At 39.1% G+C, this 19,146-nt stretch overlaps 1 protein-coding gene across 3 annotated transcripts; it reads right to left on the minus strand.

Annotated features, from left to right (window-relative positions):
* Positions 1-6,768: 6,768 nt before the first annotated feature.
* On the minus strand, positions 6,769-18,797 carry foxl3 (forkhead box L3). 3 transcript variants are annotated; one of them, XR_009061702.1, is made up of 5 exons: positions 18,596-18,797; positions 14,120-14,288; positions 13,582-14,042; positions 11,417-11,456; positions 6,769-10,388 (listed from the first exon to the last, which is right to left on the minus strand). XR_009061702.1 is itself a non-coding variant. In XM_057825341.1 (4 exons), the coding sequence occupies exons 1-3, from the start codon at positions 18,700-18,702 to the stop codon at positions 13,593-13,595; spliced, it is 726 nt and encodes a 241-aa protein (XP_057681324.1). In that variant the 5' UTR covers positions 18,703-18,797; the 3' UTR covers positions 6,769-10,388; positions 13,582-13,592. The 3 variants fall into 3 exon arrangements, 2 of the variants coding, with proteins under 2 accessions (XP_057681324.1, XP_057681323.1); XM_057825341.1 differs by lacking the exon at positions 11,417-11,456; XM_057825340.1 differs by lacking the exons at positions 6,769-10,388; positions 11,417-11,456 and having other exon boundaries at positions 12,021-14,042.
* Between the last annotated feature and the right edge of the window lie 349 nt (positions 18,798-19,146).

Here is a 19,146-nt window from a genome sequence, read left to right on the forward strand (position 1 = left end):
AAGCACAAGATAGATTTCTGCCGAATTTTCGTGGACGAGGACCTGTTTCACCCAACCAGCAACGAAGTATTTATAAGCCTCCAAGCTCTTAAAGTTTTTCAAACTTTCGTGAGAATAGGCTGATTTTGTGTGGACAAGATAGTTGTAAATATCAGGGTAGCTAGCAGATGTCAGGCAAAGACGGCGAAGACAGCGGGTCGAAAAACATCGATTTAGGCATCAAATATGGATCTGGCGAATGGATAAACTGAAGCTTTTCCACATAACGCCTTTTATGCAACGCATCCATTGAGTTTACGGCATCCGAAAGCACCGGGTCTTCCATGAAATGCATTATAAATTGCTCGATCAATTGAGACCATTGATAATACAGACACAAAATGACGGACAGTGGGGCGGAACAATACAGCGATTGTGTGATTTTGTGACGTCGGTGGGTAGGGTCTATAGAGGCCCATTTCCAGTAACCATCACTCCAGTGTTCTAATGGTAGATTGTGTTTGCTAATTACGTTAGAAGGATAATAGATTATTAGAAAAACCCTCGTGCAATTGGACTGGCACAGTTGAAAACAGTTTAGCTGGTCAAAGAAGCTGTAAAACTGACCTTCCTTTGAGTTGATTGAGTATCTGGAGCATTACATTTGTGGGTTCGATTAAACTCTCAAAATGGCCATAAAAAGAGAAACTTCAGGTGAAATTCGATAATCTATTCGTGTTCTTAGAAATGAAGGCTATACCATTAGAGAAATGGCCAGAAAATGAAGATTTCCAACAACGATGTGTACTACCCCCTTCAGAGAGCAGCACAAACAGGCTTTAACCAGCGTAGAAGGAGAAGTGGGAGGCCCTGCTGGACAACTGAGCAAGAAGACAAGTAGATTAGAGCCTCTAGTTTTAGAATTAGTTGCCTCACAGGTCCTCATCTGGCAGCTTCATTAAATAGTACTGGCAAAAATGCCAGTGCCAACAGTGGTGCGAGGAGTGGGGTGCTGAGGTACTCCAGGTGTTGGGAAGGGATCTTAAAGATGACATATCAACCCAAGAGCGTAGCTTTGCATAGAGACGGTAGGGACAAAACACTACCAACTTTTTAGGATGGTCAAATTGTCCCCACCAACTTTTAGGCAACCTTGTTTGCGTTATATAATGTGTTCAGTTACTGTATATGGGACATTTATATTGTCTTGTCATTAGTTGTAAGGATAGAATTGACCCTACCATTATTAAGTGAATTATTTTCATTATGTTCAGACTTACATTTTCCCTTTTCACTTGCTGAATGTGCCAGTACATTTTTTCCCCTTAAACACACCTTTGATTGGCTGATGACTTGCCCTCCCGGCTAGCATCCGCCGTATGTGAAATAAAAAGTAATTGTTGTAAAGGTGGAAAAGGAAACGCACAACTAATTTTGCTACTGAAAGTCGGATCTGCATCTGAGTTAGCATTACTATTACAATAAACTGTGTGAACTTGCTTACCTGAGTAGGAAGCTGGTTCGGGAGAAGTGTCCTCCTGTATGTGTTGTCTAATACTATGTTAACGTTAATTAAACTGTGAGAAATACAGTGAACTCTGCTCAGCTGTAAGAAATGTAGTGAACCAAGGTTTACCCCCTTCTCCCCAGTTTTAATTTTTGTTTTATTAAAGCAGCCCAAGGGAGCTTTCATTTTTGTTGAGTTTGGCTGTACTTGTGGACAAAAACTGTAGTGTTAATCCTGAAGGAAGGCTCCATTTTTATTTATTTTTGTTATTACATGACTAAGAAGTTTTTTTTTTTAGATAGAATTATTTAGACAGACAATTTTGAGTGGTAATAAGATTTTTTTTTTTTTAATGCATTCCTGGTAACTTAACAGATGATTAACAAGTTTGTATTTCTTTTGTAAGGTATGTTAATATAAATTGTGTTCAAATAATGCAATTTAAATTTGCTAATGATTATTTATTTTGGAATTTTTCAAAATCTTTAGTAGTTTTTGAAAACAAAGGTTTGAATCGAATGGTGTATCCCCTGAACCAATACATATGCACTGCAAAAAGCCACCTCCTCAAAACTGAAAATAAATGAATGAATAACTTCCCTTGTTTTCGGTGTAAATCTACTAGAAATAAGCGAAATTATCTGCCAGTGCTTCAAGTAGATTTTACTCAGATTTCTTAAAATAAGAAAAATAGCTAGCTGAAAATAAGCTTAACAGATTTATTCTAAGCAATATATATTTAATTTTAAAACTAACATGTCAGAAATTTTCTTCAAGAATAGATATTGTTTAAAATATTATTTGAAGGTATTTTTTTCTTGATTTAGCTGAAAAATGACAGACCTTAGATGTATGGACTTAATAAGAACAAATGGTAATATTTACTAAAAGTAAGTGGAAGAATCGGACGCGTTAATATGCTAACTAGCCTTTAAAACGCAAAACAAGGTGAAGAAAATTGTTCGACTAGATTTAAGAAAAGATTAAGACGTTATAAATTTGCACTGTGAACATTAGTATAAATCAATACAGATTTTTTTTTTTTGTTTTTTTTTTTTTTTGCATTAATCATTTTTCTCATTGTTCTCATTGGTGAGAAATGTAGTACTTTCATCCAATCTGTTTGGTCTTATTAATTTCCCGTCCTCAACAAAAAGTGTACATGCAGGTCATGCCAGGTTATGCTGTTATATTGTCCCGACCAATATTGAGACCAAACCTAAGCCTTTGCAACCAATGCTTTGCGTTTGAATTGAATTCGATTCAATTCCGTCTAAAGATGGCTAACAATAACATTGAATAAATGTTGTCATGATTGCGCATAATTCAACAGCCTTTTCAGAACTAATACAAATAATTGTCAAATATGTATCCTTCTTCTACACAGCCACTTCAAACTAAATGACCCGTTTGTGTTTATGATTTTATGAACGTCTCACATCAGTGGCTTTCCCAATGTGATCCAACCTGCAACGCTACTTCCTTTTGCCCTAAGCTCATTTTACACATTAAATGAACTTATCAACATCTATTAAATGGAAAGTGCGGTCGGTGTCAGCAATTATGAACCGCTGGCTCAAGATACTGCAAAATTTGAAAGGAATACTGCTATTTAATAGGCCAGTAGCTTTACGATCTCCCTCTCCTTCTCATATTGACTTTTCAGGCCTCTGCTTTTCTAGTTGCTACCGGTCCCTGCAGCCTCGGAGCACTTTATGCTAAGTTAATTTACCCAAATATATCCACGGCATGGCCCGCCATTCGACATCAACAACTTTCTTAATGGAAACTTGCTGATCCATAAACGCTGGCGCCGCTGCAGACGTTTGCTGGGGGGCACCTCGATCAATGAGGGGCATTTGCAAAGGAGGCATAAGGTGTGTTTAATTAGAATAGCGTCAGGGGTTTGTGGGTGTGTGTATGAAAAGAGTGGGGGGACAGCTCTGTTCAAGCTCAGCCACAACCCCCCCTCGCTATTTAAATAGGGTCACATCTGGGCTTCACCTTGCAAGTGTTATGCTATATTAAATGCCACTCATGTTAAGTGTGTTCTCTGATGTAGTCAACACATTATATAAAGGTTAAATTGAAAAATGTCCCTTCAGCAGCACACAAGTATGATTGATCTCCCTCACGCAGGAAATATGTGTTTGCCAGACCTGTTTTTGTTTGCTTTTTTCATTAGCGAGAAGGTGCATATAATGTGGTATAATAAGGAACCGCTGGATTAGAATTTAAGTGTCAGTCAATCAGGATTCCCAAAGGTCAGTGACAAAGAAAGAAATTAGGAAGGAGGTAGGGAGGCCGCCGTCATGTCCGGTTGCACGTTACATGCTAATTTTCAGCTACTTTTCTGCATGTTTTACTGCATTCCAGAGTACTGTGAAGTTCCATCTGGCAAAAAAGCCAAGTATTGATTCAAATACAGTGGTATGAAAAAGTATCCAAACCTTTTGGAATTTCTCACACTTCTGCATAAAATCACCAACAAATGTGATCTGATATTTGTCAAAATCTCACAGATGTAAAAACAGTGTCTGCTTTAACTAAAACCACCCAAACATTTATAGGTTTTCATATTTTAATGAAGATAGCATGCAAACAATGGCAAAAGGGGCAAAAATAAGTAAGTGAACTCTCTGCCCAAGGAGACTTAGGCCATGTCCACACGTAGCAGTTTTTTTTTTTTTTTTTTTAAAACAAGGATTCTGCCCTAATACATCGGGGAAAAATAATTGCGTCCACATCTGCATGTTTGTATAGAAAAAAAAAGAAAAAACCACACCCAATCGCTTTCATTCATTTTTAAGTACTTTCAAAACAATAAAATAATTGTCAAAAAAATACCCATGATTCAATAAGAAGCACAGCAACAGTTTGTAAAAAAAAAAAAAAAATGGAAGCAAAAAAGCGCCTATTAAATATACTCCAAATGTAAAAATTGGTCTCATGTGTGACGTGAGGACAAAATTTGTCACAGCCAGTGACGTAAATCTTCAGTGTCCACATGATGAAGCCACAAACGCAGAATTTGCAAATCTTCACCTTCCCCGTCGTTTTTAAGAACCCTGGTTTAAATCTGTGTGCGCTTGTGGATGGTAGTTCAAACAGTAGAAACTATCTTCTTTTTGCCAAGTACCCTGCAACGCGTGGACATGGCCTTAAAGAGCAATTGAAACCAATTTTCACCAAACAATTTTAGTCAGGTGTGTGCCCAATCACTGATGATTGGTTTGAAGCTGCCCTGCCCACTCTAAAACACACACCTGGTAAGAGTTGTCTTAATGAGAAGCATTGTCTGATGTGCATCATGGCAAAAGAGCTGTCTGAAGACCTGCGATCAAGGATTGTTGATTTGTATAAAGCTAGGAAGGTAGACAAAACCATCTCTAAAAGTCTGGATGTTTATCAATCGACGGCCAGAGAAGTTGTCTACAAATGGAGACAGTTTGGCACTGTTGCTTCTTTCTCAAGGAGTGGCCGTCCACCAAAGATGACGCCAAGAGTTCAGCGCAGAATACTTAGAGAGGTAGAAAAGAAACCTAAAGTGTCTGCTATAGACTGGCACAGACCAATATCTCTGTGCACCCATCAACTATATGTAAAACTATGGCCAAGAATGGTGTTCATGGGAGGACTCCACAGAGAAAGCCACTGCTGTCTCAAAAAACGTGGTTGCACGTTTAATGTTGGCAAAAAGGCCCTTGGACACTCCACAGAAGTTTTGGCAAAATATTTTGTGGACTGATGAAACCAAAGTTGAATTGTTTGGGAGTAACACACAATGTTATGCGTGGAGGAAAAATGGAACACCTCACCAAAATCAACACCTCGTCCCCACCGTCAAGCATGGTAGAGGAAGCATCATGATTTTGGGCTGTTTTGCTGCCTGGACAACTTGCAAACAATAATGGTAGAATGAATTCAAAGGTTTATCAGGATTTTTGCAGGAAAACTTGAGACCGTCTGTCAGAGAGTTGAAGCTAAAAAGAGGATGGATGCTGCAACAAGACAATGATCCAAAACACAGAAGTAATTCAACTTCAGAATGGTTTCAGAAGAACAAAATACACGTTCTGGAGTGGCCAAGTCAAAGTGCAGACTTGAACCCCATTGAGATGCTGTGGCATGACCTAAAGACAGCGATTCATGCCAGACATCCCAGGAATCTGACTGAACTACATCAGTTTTGTAGGGAAGAATGGGCCAAGATTAGTGATTAATGTGCCAGAATGTTCTGCAGCTACAGGTAGCGTCTGGTTGAAGTTATTGCTGCCATGGGGGATGGGGGGGGGGCACTAAATATTAAATGTGATTATTCACTTACTGATTTTTACCCCTTCTGTCATTGTTTGCATATTAAAGCAGACATTTTTTTCATCTGTGTGATTTTGATAAAGATCAGATCACATTTGATAGTGATTTTATGCAGAAATGTGAGAAATTTCAAAAGGTTCAGATACTTTTTTTATACCACTGTATGTATTAGCAGTTTATTGGACTAGTGGTTAGTCCATTTATTTTAGAGTTGAAAAGGTTCTGAGTTCAAATCTAAGTTACTTTAGAAGATGGATGGATAGATATTTACAGACTGCTTTGTATGGAGATGCAGTTAGATGAGTGTATTTAATTTTTATCGTCTCTGCCTGAGATACTGTAATTCGGTCAATATGTTTAAAAGATTTGTTTGTTCTTAGCATTGGTGGAATGTAAAGGAAGTAAAAGTACTTCTTAACTGTAGTTAATTACATATTTTTGTATTTGCACATTACTTGAGTACAAATATGAAGTGGTACTTTTTACTGTTACTTCATTACATTTGACAACATGTATCTGTACTTTTTCATCCACTAGTTTTCAAATTGTCGCCTGCGTGACACGTTACATTTGTTTGTATGTTTTGTTTTCATTATGTTTTGTATTGTTTTCATGTCTACGGCGCAATCGATAAGCCTCGTGCAACTATACCGCAATTGAGCACTAGAGGCAGCAACACTATTGTACAATTAAGATTAGGCAGGTGAACAAGATATCGTCCAGTTAAAAACCAACAATGAGACCAAAGCGCCTTCAGATGGGTGTTGCACACTCTTGTACAAAAGGTGATGGTATGTAAGCACCCAATAGTTGCTTGCAATCTGTGGTTAAGATACATTTCAGAGGGTTTTTTTTTTTAGCTTGTTATGCTTATATTTACAGTGCTGTCAATTTTATTGCTTGTTTTTTCCATTTTGCACAGTTTTAAATAAAAGTGAGCGGTCAAAGAATTTTCTGGTTCTTTCTTTGAGTATTGGCTCAAACTCTCACTCACTTCCCTTTTTTGCCCCTGTATCTGTACTTTTACTTAAGTAAAAAAAAAAAAAATTGAGTTCTTCATCCATCACTTCTTAGCACAGCTTTCAACATAATCAATTAACGTACCATACCGTTATTGCTGAATGACACTTGTTGAGGTTGTCGTCCATGTTTTTACTGTCATGCAAAGATACTTCAAAAGGCACTATTGATAGACAGACAGTTGTATTGACAATTTTTGAGCCATCCATCCAGTTTCTATACTACTTCTCCAGTTCAGTCATGGGAAGCTGGAGCGTATACCTGGTGACAAAAGGAAACATGCAAACTGGAACTTGAACTAATTGCAATTGCTAGTCAATTAATGGCTTCATATATACATAACCAAAATTTGGTCAATTCTCATTCTATATTATGAGAACGCGTGTCCCAAACCTTAAAATGGTTCAGTGAAAAGTACAGACATTCAAACATATTCACAGAGCCGGAGCTAGCGGACAGGCATGCCAGGCAATTGCTTGGGGCCCCAGCCAATACAGGGGCCCCTGAGGGCTGCAAAAATGTACTGCACAGAAACAACAGGAATTGGCTATTTGCAATGACACCGCAGTAGCCAACCCCCCTTGTGGGGCTCCAACCCCTTTGCCATAGCAACCTGCATTTGACGCTGTCATTGGACCCTGCATATTTCATGAAAGTGTGTAATTTTAAGTGTAAAAGTTTATTTTATTTGACATTATTTATTTATACAGGTAGTCACCAGATTATGACCGAGTTCCGTTTCTACGCTGGTGATGTAACCTGAATTTCTGCTTAAGTCGGAATTAACCCTTTAAGTACCCCTAAATACCCTCTAAATCTCAAAATACTATCCAAAAACATGTATTATACGTCATTGTACTGTCCTTGCCGAGACGTTGGCGCTAAATCCTAGCTAGACAGCGAACTACAGTAATCTTTCCCCGCTCTCACTCAGCTGCACGACTTCTTCGTGGGAGCAAATGCCTCCTCCTCGTGTGTGCGGGTGTGCTCTTTATAGTGTGCGCAATATGTTCTTCTTCGTGTGTACATGCACTCTTACTCGCGTGCAGAAGCACTGCCTCCTCTACGCTTCCTGCGTAAATAAAATAAAAGCATGCATCACAAAACTAAAGTCAACATTATAATCAAATACACATTTTGCCAAATGCCTGAACAGTCATATTAAAAAAGGCCAGAACAGTCATATTAATAAAATAAAGTAAAAAATAAAATACTGTGAGTTATAATTGTTAGGTTTTGAGTTGGTTCCCTCCTAGTGTGTTCCTGTGATTACCCATTGATTTCACCTGTTGTACCTGCGCCTAGTGTATCCGACAATCTGAATCCTTCTGTGTCATCACCCATCTGTTCCTAGTTGTCTTGTTACACCTCGTCTCTGTGTGTATATAAGCTCAGTTTCTTTTCACTCCTTGTTGCGTCATTGTCAATGTCGATGTCGAAGTCCTGTCCAAGCCCTCGTGTATTAGTCCCTCCGATAAAGTAAGTTTTGTTTGAACTTTGCCTTTTTGAGTTCACCGCCACCTGCCTTGCTGCTTTTCGTTTCCCTGCATTTGGGTCCACACCACCTGCCTGCCCGGTTTTCCTGACAATAATGAGGTACTGTTTATGCGACAAAAAAAAAAAAAAAAAAACTGGAGACAAAATGGCGAACGAAACTCCAGCGTTGTAGAGTCGAAATCACGTAAGTCAGGGACGTCGTAGCCTTGGGATCTACCTGTACTATTAAATGTTTTTCTATTACCATGTTTTATAAATATTGGTAAGTCACGCTGCTTCCCCTAAAGTCAGATGAACATACACCTACCTCATCAGTGACCTTTTTTTTTAATACGATTTTCCCATACTACATGTACAAATATGAAGAAATCAGTGAGATTTCATACATAATCTAGTAGACTTTTCAGAAGGAAACATCCTTCCATCCATTGTCATTAGCCAATATCCTCATTAAGGCAAGGCTACAAGTGAGCAGAAGCCCAGCTGATTTGCCCAACTACAACCCCCAGCAAAAAGTATGAAATCACCAGTCTCGGACGAGCACTCATTCAGACATTTTATCATGTAGAACAAACTCAGATAAAAAGCTTGATAAAAATAATGAATTAGTTCAAAAGTGCAACTCTTTAGCATTCAGAACAATAAAAGAAATGAATATAAAACATTGTGGTGGTCAGTAAATTTTACTTTTATAGAGCAAGTACAGGGAAATATATATGGAATCACTCCATTCTGAGGAAAAAATATGGAATCATGAGAAACAAAGAAATAACAATCAAAACACATCTCTAGTATTTAGAGATGTGCAGTCACTGATGCATGGACTTGATGACTATTATTCATCAATTTGGTGCCAACTCTCTTTGATGGCAGTTGCCAGATCATCCTTGCCGGTCGGAGCCTTGCTGTGGACTATTTTCTTCAATTTCCACCACAGGTTTTCAATAAGGTTGAGATCTGGGCTATTTGCAGGCCATGACATTGACTGGATGAGTCTTTCTCCAAGGATTGCTTTAACAGTTTTAGCTATGTGGCATGATGCATTGTCATCTTTGAAAATGACAAACACATTTTCAATTGAAGAGATAAGAAATCTATCTAAACTTTCAATGTAAACTTGTCCATTTATTAAAGATTTAACCACAGCCATCTCCCCAGTGCCTTTGCCTGACATGCAGACCCATATCATCAAGGACTGAGGGAATTTTGATGTTTTCTTCAGGCAGTCATCTTTGTAAATCTCACTGGAACAGCACCAAACCAAAGTTCCAGCATCATCACCTTGTCCATTGCAGATTTTTGACTCTTGACACCTTGTCCAATGCAGATTCATGACTCTTGACAAGGTGATGATGCTGGAACTTTGGTTTGGTTGCAATGCTAAAGAGTTGCACTTTTGAACTGATTCATTATTTTTTCAAGCTTTTCCATACTTTTTGATAGGAGTTGTACACCCTAAGGCTAGCTGCATTGGATATAAGGAGAATCAACCATTCACATTTTTAAAGGATCATTTAGTCTTCAATGACACCTAGATACATGCATGTTTTGGCAATCTGACTGAAGCTGCAGTACACAAAGAAAACAAACCCCAAACAAGGGAGGGTTTGGATCATGGATTTACAATCAAACAATATTTGCCCAGAGTCAAGGATGAACTGATTTTAATCCTGTTTTCAAAATGACTAATAAATAGTGCTTGATCAAATGGGGGGGGGGGGGGGGACCATTGTGCGGTGAAGTTAACTTGGTCTCAACGTAGTCTAGGTGGCCGAGTGGTTTGCACATCCGTCTCACAGTTCTGAGATCAAGGGTTCAATCCTAGGTTCTGGCCTTCCTTTGTGGACTTTGCATGTTCTCCATGTGCCTGTGTGGGTTTTCTCCGGGGACTCCGGTTTCATCCCACATCCAAAAAATGTGCGTGGAAGGCTGATTGAACATAGGTATGAGTGTGTGTGTGACTGGTTGTTTGTCTCAAAGTTCCCTCTGATTGGCTGGCAACCAATTCAGGGCGATCCCTGCCTACTCCCCGTAGTTAGCTGTGATAGGCTCCAGCACCTCCGTGACCCTGGTGAGGATAAGCGGCATGGAAAATGAATGAATATTGAAGTCTATAAATAGTATTTCTTTTTTAAAAAAATACTATTTATAGACTGATGCTAAACATCATGTATGTAATGCCAGGGAATGAACTGAGTGTATTGTATATAATGTATAATATAATGTATAATGTGATAATGGAATTGACTACAGTGTAAGATTGATAAACGCAAGCATTTTCAGACAAAAAAAAGTCAATGCAGAATGTTTGTTTTGGTTAAAAATATAAAGGTGGCAATTATTCTGATCAGAGTTGTCCGCTAATGAGTTTTTAACCGGCATCCAGAGATTGTCCAACTCTAAAAATCCGATATCGAAATATGCGGTAATGGACTTAACATATTATGGCTAATTCAAGCGTTTATAATTCATAATTTTTTAAATCATTTATTGTTCATTTAATTTTTGCACCATGAATGCAAATGGTCTGCTCACATAATAATTCCAAAGCAGCTAAGTTTAGAGACATCTATTGTTCAAGAAGCATAACTGCTGTACTAAACTGTGAACTACCCTTGTACAAAGGCAGAAGGATTCTACATCCACTTTGAAGGCAACATGCAGTTTGGCATAAAGCCAGTAATGAAAACCGATGTTGATTTGATTTTAAAATGCTTCCGTTGGCCGATATTAGGGGTTAGCCGATAATCTTGAACAACTGTAATTTTGATTCAACATTATCTAGTAAATGCAAAATAAAGTAAACAAACTGTATTATTTATAAACTACAGTATTTTAGTGCATGTGTGAATATGGAATTTCATATATGGAATTTCATATCATGTAGTACAGTGGTACCTCTACTAACAAAATTAATTGGTTCTGGAAGTAGTTTCGTAAACTTAAAATTCTGTAAGGAAGAGACGCGTTTTCCATTTAAATGCCGTTAAGTCCCCCAAATTCATTCATTGATATTTTAAAAAGCATAAAAATGCATCAAAACATGTCAAAAGAAAAAAAAACACAGAATAAAAAAATAAAAGTTAATACACTCACGTAAAGCTGTCACAACGCCTCATGGTGAATGAAGAGGATTCTGGGATAAACACATACACATACAGTTATGTACCTCTTAGCCATTTTGATGCCAGGAAGATGCTAGGCAATAGCTAATGGCAGAGCAGCTACAACTATGTTACGTTCAGTAAACTCTGGCAGCTGCAAGTAGCAGCCCACACTATTTTTGCCTTTCGTACCCTGAAATTTCTTTCATAACAAAACGGAATATTTACCCATTGAGGCGTGTCGTAGCCTGAAAATTCCGTATGTACGTTTGTAAGTAGAGGTACCACTGTATATGAAATTTCAGCTCATGTATACAGTGGTATGAAAAAGAATCTGAACCTTTTGGAATTTCTCACATTTCTGCATAAAATCACCATCAAATGTGATCTGATCTTTGTCAAAATCACACAGATCTTAAAACAGTCCGTGCTTTAATTAAAACCACCTAAACATTTATAGGTTTTCATATTCATATAATGACGATAGCATGCAAACAATGACAAAAGGAGAAAAAATAAGTAAGTTTACCCTCTGCTTAAGTAGACTTAAAGAGCAATTGAAACAAACAAACAAACAATTTAAGTCAGGTGTGTGCCCAATCACTGATGAGTGGTTTAAAGCTGCCCTGCCCACCATAAAACACACACCTGGTAAGAATTTTTTTGATGAGAAGCATTGTCTGATGTGCGTCATGGCTCGGTCAAAACAGCTGTCTGAAGACCTGCGATCAAGGATAGTTGATTTGTATAAAGCAGGGAAAGGATACAAAACCATCTCTAAAAGTCTAGATGTTAATCAATCGACAGTCAGAGAAGTTGTCTACATATGGAGAGAGTTTGGCACTGTTGATTCTCTCCCAAGGAGTGGCCGTCCACCCGAGATGACGCCAAGAGTTCAGCGCAGAATACTCAGAGAGGTAAAAAAAAGAACTCTACTGTGTCTGGTCAAGACTTACTGAAATCACTGGTTCAGTCCAATATCTCTTTGCACATGTTAACTATACGTAAAACTATGGCAAAGAATGGTGTTCATGGGACGACTCCACGAAGGAAGCGACTGCTGTCTAAAAAAACCCCATTGTTGCTCATTTAATGTTCGGAAAAAGGCACGTGGACACTCCACAGAGGTTTTGGCAAAATATTTTGTGGACTGATGAAACCAAAGTTAAATTGTTTGGGAGTAAAACAGAACAGCATGTGTGGAGGAGAAATGGAACAGCTCACAAGCATCAACACCTCATCCCCACCGTGAAGCATGTTGAAGGGAGCATCATGATTTGGGGCTGTTTTGCTGCCTCAGGGCCTGGACAACTTGCACTCATTAATGGAAGAATGAATTCAAAAGTTTATTACTGCGTTTTGCAGGAAAACCTGAGGCTCTCTGTCAGACAGTTGAAGCTAAAAAGAGGATGGATGCTGCAACAAGACAATGATCCAAAACACAGAACTAAATCAACTTCAGAATGGTTTCAGAAGAGCAAAACACACGTTCTGGGGTGGCCAAGTCAAAGTCCAGACTTGAACCCCATTGAGATGCTATTGCATGCCCTAAAGATAGTGATTCATGCCACACATCCCAGTAATCTGACTGTACTACAGCAGTTTTGTTGAGAAGAATGGGCCCAGATTAGTCCTGATCGATGTGCCAGACTGATCTGCAGCTACAAGAAGCGTCTGGTTGAAGTTATTGCTGCCAAAGGAGGGGGCCACGAAAGATTAAATGTGATGGTTTACTTTCTTATTTTTCCCCTTCTGTCATTGTTTGCATGCTATCCTTATTAAAATATAAAAATCTGGAAATGTTTGGGTGGTTTTAGTTAAAGCAGACATTGTTTTTTCATCTGTGTGATTTTGACAAAGATAAGCTCACATTTGATGGTGATTTTATGCAGAAATGTGAGAAATTCCAAAAGATTCAGATACCTTTTCATACCACTGTATATTTGGAACGCTACTGTGTGTATAGTCACACTACTCTCTGTGCATACAGTATGTTTGAACAACCTTGGTTTCTGAATTATTCCTTTCTCTGTCACACATTGCAGGCCTCCTGGACCTTTATTTATTATTTTGTTCCCCGCTAATTCAATTTCAGTTTCAAGTCAATAAAATGACTATTGTCTTTGGACATCCACAGAGTTCACTCGACTAATTTACCAGTCTCTCTCTCACAGGGTCCAGAAGTGCAGGTTGAGGTGTTGGTGCTCCAGAACATGTATGGGTGGTCCAATGTGCACTTGGCCGATGTGAGAGGATCTGATCCCGGGCATAGCCGGGTCCGGCGTAGACAGGATGTAGTCAATGCTGAACTTGATCTCCGACTCCGGTTTTGGGGCCAAGGGGTTAACCGTGGGGGATGCTCGAGGCCTCTGGGGGTTTGAAGGGCAAAGGGTAGAGTCTGCCTCAGGGTGGCGGACCACGGGGGCGCGCTGTTTGCCCAGGCTCTCCGCAGGCCGGAGCAGAGCCTCTCCCGAATCGCGGAGGCCAATTTTCATGTTCCGCCTGCGCCTGCGACGCCGGAAATTGCCGTTTTCAAAGAGGTCAAGCATGGATTCGCATCCTGTGGCAAAAGTCCAAAAGTTCCCTTTACCTTTCTCGTTTCCCTCTGTCCTGGGAACCTGTGACACAACAGTAAGGTAATTGGATTCTCCATTGACCTATACAGGAATTCAAAACATGTTCATTGTGCAAGCACCTTGATGAAGCAACTGTTGAGCGAAAGGTTATGTCTGATGGAGTTCTGCCAGGCTCTCTGGTTGGAGCGGTAGTACGGGAACCTCCTCATGATAAACTCATAGATTCCTGACAGGGTGACCCTTTGCTCAGGGCTCTGCTGGATCGCCATGGCGATCAGGGCAATGTAGCTGACACACACATGCAGTTTTCAGTTAGGCTACAGCTTCTCGAACCTTTTTGAAAAAATTAAAATTACAATGCACGCTAATTGATATTTATTCCTTTAAATTATTAAGAATTAAGTAATGCAAAGCAGTCATACTTTAATTAAAGTGACACAAAAATATAAAGGGATTTAAATTAAAGTCCACATGATCTATGTTACATACACATTTAGTACATGTGTACACATTGGGCCTGTAATTTTCATCATAGGTATACCTTAACCACGAGAGACGGAATGAGAAAAAAAATCCCAAAAATCACTTTGTCTGATTTTTTTAAGAATGTATTTTTAACAAATTATGATGGAAAATAATTTTTTGCTCAAGTGCAAACGTTCATCTCAATACTTTGTTACAGTGGGGAGAACAAATATTTGATACACTGCCGATTTTGCTGGTTTTCCCACTTGCAAGCCATGTAGAGGTCTGTAATTTGTATCATAAATTCTCTTCAACTGTGAGGGATGGAATCTAATACAAAAATCCAAAAAATGACATTGTATAATTTTTAAATAATACATTTGTATTTAACTGCATGAAATAAGTATTTGATACATTACCAACTAGTAAATATATCGGCTCTCAGTTCTTTTTTAAGAACCCCTCCTGTTCTCCACTCATTACCGGAAGTACAGTGGGGAGAACAAGTATTTGATGCACTGCCAATGGGTTTTCTCATTGGCAGTGTATCAATACTTGTTCTCCCCACTGTAACTGCACCTGTTTGAACTTGTTACCTGTATAAAAGACACCTGTTCACATGCTCAAACAAACAAACTCCAACCTTTCCACAATGGCCAAAACCAAAGAGCTGTGTAAGGACATCAAGGATAAAATGATAGACCTGCACAAGGCTGCGATGGGCTACAGGAAAATAAGCAAGCAGCTTGGTGAGAAGGTAACAACTGTTGGAGCGATTATTAGAAAATGGAAGAAGTTCAAGTTGACGGTCAATCTGCCTTGTTCTGGGGCTCCATGCAAGATCTCACCTCGTAGGGAGTCACTGATCATGAGGAAGATGAGGGATCAGCCCAGAACTAAACGGCAGGACCTGGTCAATGTCCTGAAGAGAGCTGGAACCACAGTCTCGAAGAAAACCATCGGAAACACATTATGCCGTCATGGATTAAAATCCTACAGCGCACGCAAGGTCCCGCTGCTGAAGCCAGTGCATGTCCAGTCACGGCTGAAGTTTGCCACTGACCATCTGGATGATCCAGAGGAGCAATGGGAGAAGGTCATGTGGTCGGATGAGACCAAAATTGAACTTTTTGGTCTAAACTCGGCTCGTCGTGTTTGGAAGAAAAAGAAGGATGAGTACAACCCCAAGAACACCATCCCAACCGTGCAACATGGAGGAGGAAACATCATTTTTTGGGGCTGCTTCTCTGCCAAGGGTACAGGACGATTGCACCGTATTGAGGGGAGGATGGATGGGGCTATGTATCGCCAGATCTTGGCTGACAACCTCCTTCCTACAGTGAGAGCCCTGAAGATGGGTCGTGGCTGGGTCTTCCAGCATGACAACGAGCCTAAGCACACAGCCAAGGCAACTAAAGAGTGGCTCCGTAAGAAGCATCTTAAGGTCCTGGAGTGGCCTAGCCAGTCACCAGATCTGAACCCGATAGAAAATCTATGGAGGGAGCTGAAAGTCTGTGTTGCCCGGCAGCAGCCCCGAAACCTGAAGGCTCTGGAGAAGATCTGCATGGAGGAGTGGGCCAAAATCCCTGCTGCAGTGTGTGCAAACCTTGTCAAGGACTACAGGAAACGTTTGGTATCTGTAATAGCAAACAAAGGTTTCTGTACCAAATATTAAGTTCGATTTTTGTGATGTATCAAATGCTTATTTCATGCAATTAAATGCAAATTTATTATTTAAAAATCATACATGATTTTCTGTTTTTTTGTATTAGATTCCGTCCCTCACAGTTTAAGAGAACTTGTGATACAAATTATAGACCTCTACATGCTTTGCAAGTGGGAAAACCAGCAAAATCGGCAGTTTATGAAATACTTGTTCTCCCCACTGTATATTCCCTTTCTTGGCAAAAAAAGAGGTCACAACGTTTTCTGTTGGTAGGTTTTCACACAATGTTGCAGCTATTTTGGCCCATTCCTCCATGCAGATCTCCTCGAAAGCAGTGATGTTTTGGGGCTGTCATTGGGCAACACGGACTTTCAACTCCCTCCAAAGATTTTGTAAGAGGTTCAGATTTGGAGAATGGCTCGGCCACTCCAGGACCTTGAAATGCTTCTTACAAAGCCACTCTTTGTTTCCAATGTGTTTGGGATCATTGTCATGTTGAAATACTCAGCCACATTTCATCTTCACTAACCATGCTGATAGAAGGAGGTTTTTACTCAAAATCTCACAATACATGGCCTCATACACTCTTTCCTTTACACAAATCAGGAGTCCTGGTCCCTTTGCAGAAAAAATGCCATAACGCATGATGTTACCATCCCCATGCTTCACAGTAGGTATGGTGTTCTTTGGATACAATTCAGTATTCTTTCTCCTTCAAACACGAGAAGTTTCCTTTTATTCCAAAAAGTTCTATTTTTTTGTTTCATCTGACTATATGACATTCTCCCAGTCCTCTTCTGGATCATCCAAATGCTTTTTAGCAATCTTCAGACAGGCCTGGATGTGTACTGGCTTAAGCAGGGTGGCAGAGTGTGTTATTGATAGTATAGTATACTTTGTTACTTTGGTCCCAGCTCTACCTAGGTCATTCACAAGGTCCCTGGGATTCTGGGATTTTTGCTCACGGTTCTTGTGGTCATTTTGACCCCACAGGGTGAGGTCTTGCGTGAAACCCCAGATTGAGGGAGATTAGCAGTGATCTTGTATATTTTCCATTTTCTAATAATTGCTCCCACAGTTGATTTCTACACAACAAACTGCTTACCTTTTGACAATTAAAGTCTTCCCAGCAAGGTTCAGGTCTACAATTTTGTTTCTGGTGTGTCCTTTGACAGCTCTTTAGTTTTGCCCATCGTGGAGTTTGGAGTGTGACTGTTTGAGGTTGTGTACAGGTGTCTTTTATACAGAAAATGAGTTCAAACACCTGCCATTACAGGTAAGAAGTGGAGTACAGAGGAGCCTCTTAAAGAAGTTACAGCTCTGTGAGAGCCAGGAATCTTGCTTGTTTGTGGGTGACCAAATACTTATTTTCCACCTTGATTCGCAAATAAATTCTTTAAAAAACAGACAAAGTGATTTTCTGGATTTTTTTTTCTCATTTTGTCTCTCATCATTCAGGTAGCTATACCTATGACGATAATTACCGGCCCCTCTCAACTTTTTAAGTGGACGACTGGCACAATTGGTGACTGAGTAAATACTTTTTTGCCCGACTATATTTATCTATGTGTGTGTATGCGTGTGTGTGTGTACTTTTCCTTTTTGTTTAATTAAAAAAAAAAAAAACAGTATTTTATTTAAAATTGTTAAGATATATGCATGTATACATGTACAAATATTTTTTTCTATTATATTTATCATTTATATAATAATTATTACATTTGCCGTGCTTAAAAACAATTTATTGAAATATATATATACATACAAGTTGTTTTTTTTTCCAACTACGGTATACTTTGGGGAAAAAAAGGGAAAAACATGTCTTATATGGATCTCTTTCCAATGTTATTAAATCTGAATGATTATATTGAACAATAAAAAAATAAATAAGCTCCACCTCTACCTTGCGGATTTTCGATTTTTGCGGTGGGGGGGGGTTTCCTCATTAACCATGAAAAACGAGGGATCACTGTGTATATATATATATATATATATCGTACAAATAAGGCCAGAAGAAAAAATTACATCTTCATTAAAATTAATAATAATGATAATTCTGAAAATCACCATTATAGATGAGTAAAACTTGAAAAAATATATTTATTATCGACTGTATTTTTCCTATGGTATTTACACGTCTTTTTAAATAAAACCAAAATTTTAAAGAGGAATCAGCAGTGTTATAAGAAAACCACAAAATGTATGTTCTAGAAATGTAGCTCAAATTTGGTTTTCCCTATATTATTAATTTTTAAGTGTCACATATTCATGGATTGATATTGGTTTTTTTTGCTTTACTTGCTTGATGAGAAAATTTGAAGCCTGATAATTTGACAAGGTTTTAAAAAAAACTGGCCAAAAGTGCGTCATCATTGTAAACATGAATAAACAGTCTTCAGATAACTTTTGCCGCCATAGAATAGAATAGAATAGAATAGAATAGAATAGTTATGCTCTTTCCTACCTGTAGGCAGGTCGACACATCTTCTTCTCCTGATCGGTGCTACATGAAGCGTATGAGTCTCCATCATAGTTAAAACAGTTAAAGGGGTAATGAGAAGTGTCAAACATGTCTACACTTATACTTCTTGCGCGATCCCCCCCAAAAACAGTGCCTGTCTCCCGTAGTAACACCTTCTCCTTCTTCTCCTGCTGCTTTGCTCAGTTGGCTGACGTCCACTGGGAGCTCCCCCGGTGACGGCCTCCTCCTCCAGAACCCCCACACCCTCAACATCCTCGACACCCCCTCTCCCTCAGATACTCCCCAGGAATGGCTGTAGCCTCACCTCTGTCACTTCTTTCAAGTTAGTATTATTGGAATTTGACATATTCCGGACGGAGGAGGAGATGTGGATTCTTTGTGTGTTTGTTATCTTCCAATTTTTTCAGGTTCTCATCTATTCAGAGGTTGTTTGGGAGCAGAATAACACAAACGCTTGTTGACTTAAACCCAGGAAAAGTTTGTCTCGGTTCAGGATATGTACTGTTTATATTTTTACCACGTTTGTTAAGTCC

The sequence above is a fragment of the Corythoichthys intestinalis genome, chromosome 21 (genome assembly GCF_030265065.1).
Source record: "Corythoichthys intestinalis isolate RoL2023-P3 chromosome 21, ASM3026506v1, whole genome shotgun sequence".
In the NCBI taxonomy this organism is placed as follows: domain Eukaryota; kingdom Metazoa; phylum Chordata; class Actinopteri; order Syngnathiformes; family Syngnathidae; genus Corythoichthys; species Corythoichthys intestinalis.

Bases quoted from the DNA above. Each gene is read 5' to 3' on its own strand.
- foxl3 (XM_057825341.1), bottom strand. From the start codon at position 18,702: ATGTTTGACACTTCTCATTACCCCTTTAACTGTTTTAACTATGATGGA. The intron at 14,289-18,595 runs GTAGGAAAGAGC...TGTGTGTGTCAG, and splicing joins ATGTGTCGACCTGCCTACAG to CTACATTGCCCTGATCGCCA. The intron at 14,043-14,119 runs GTGCTTGCACAA...GTTGTGTCACAG, and splicing joins TCAACAGTTGCTTCATCAAG to GTTCCCAGGACAGAGGGAAA.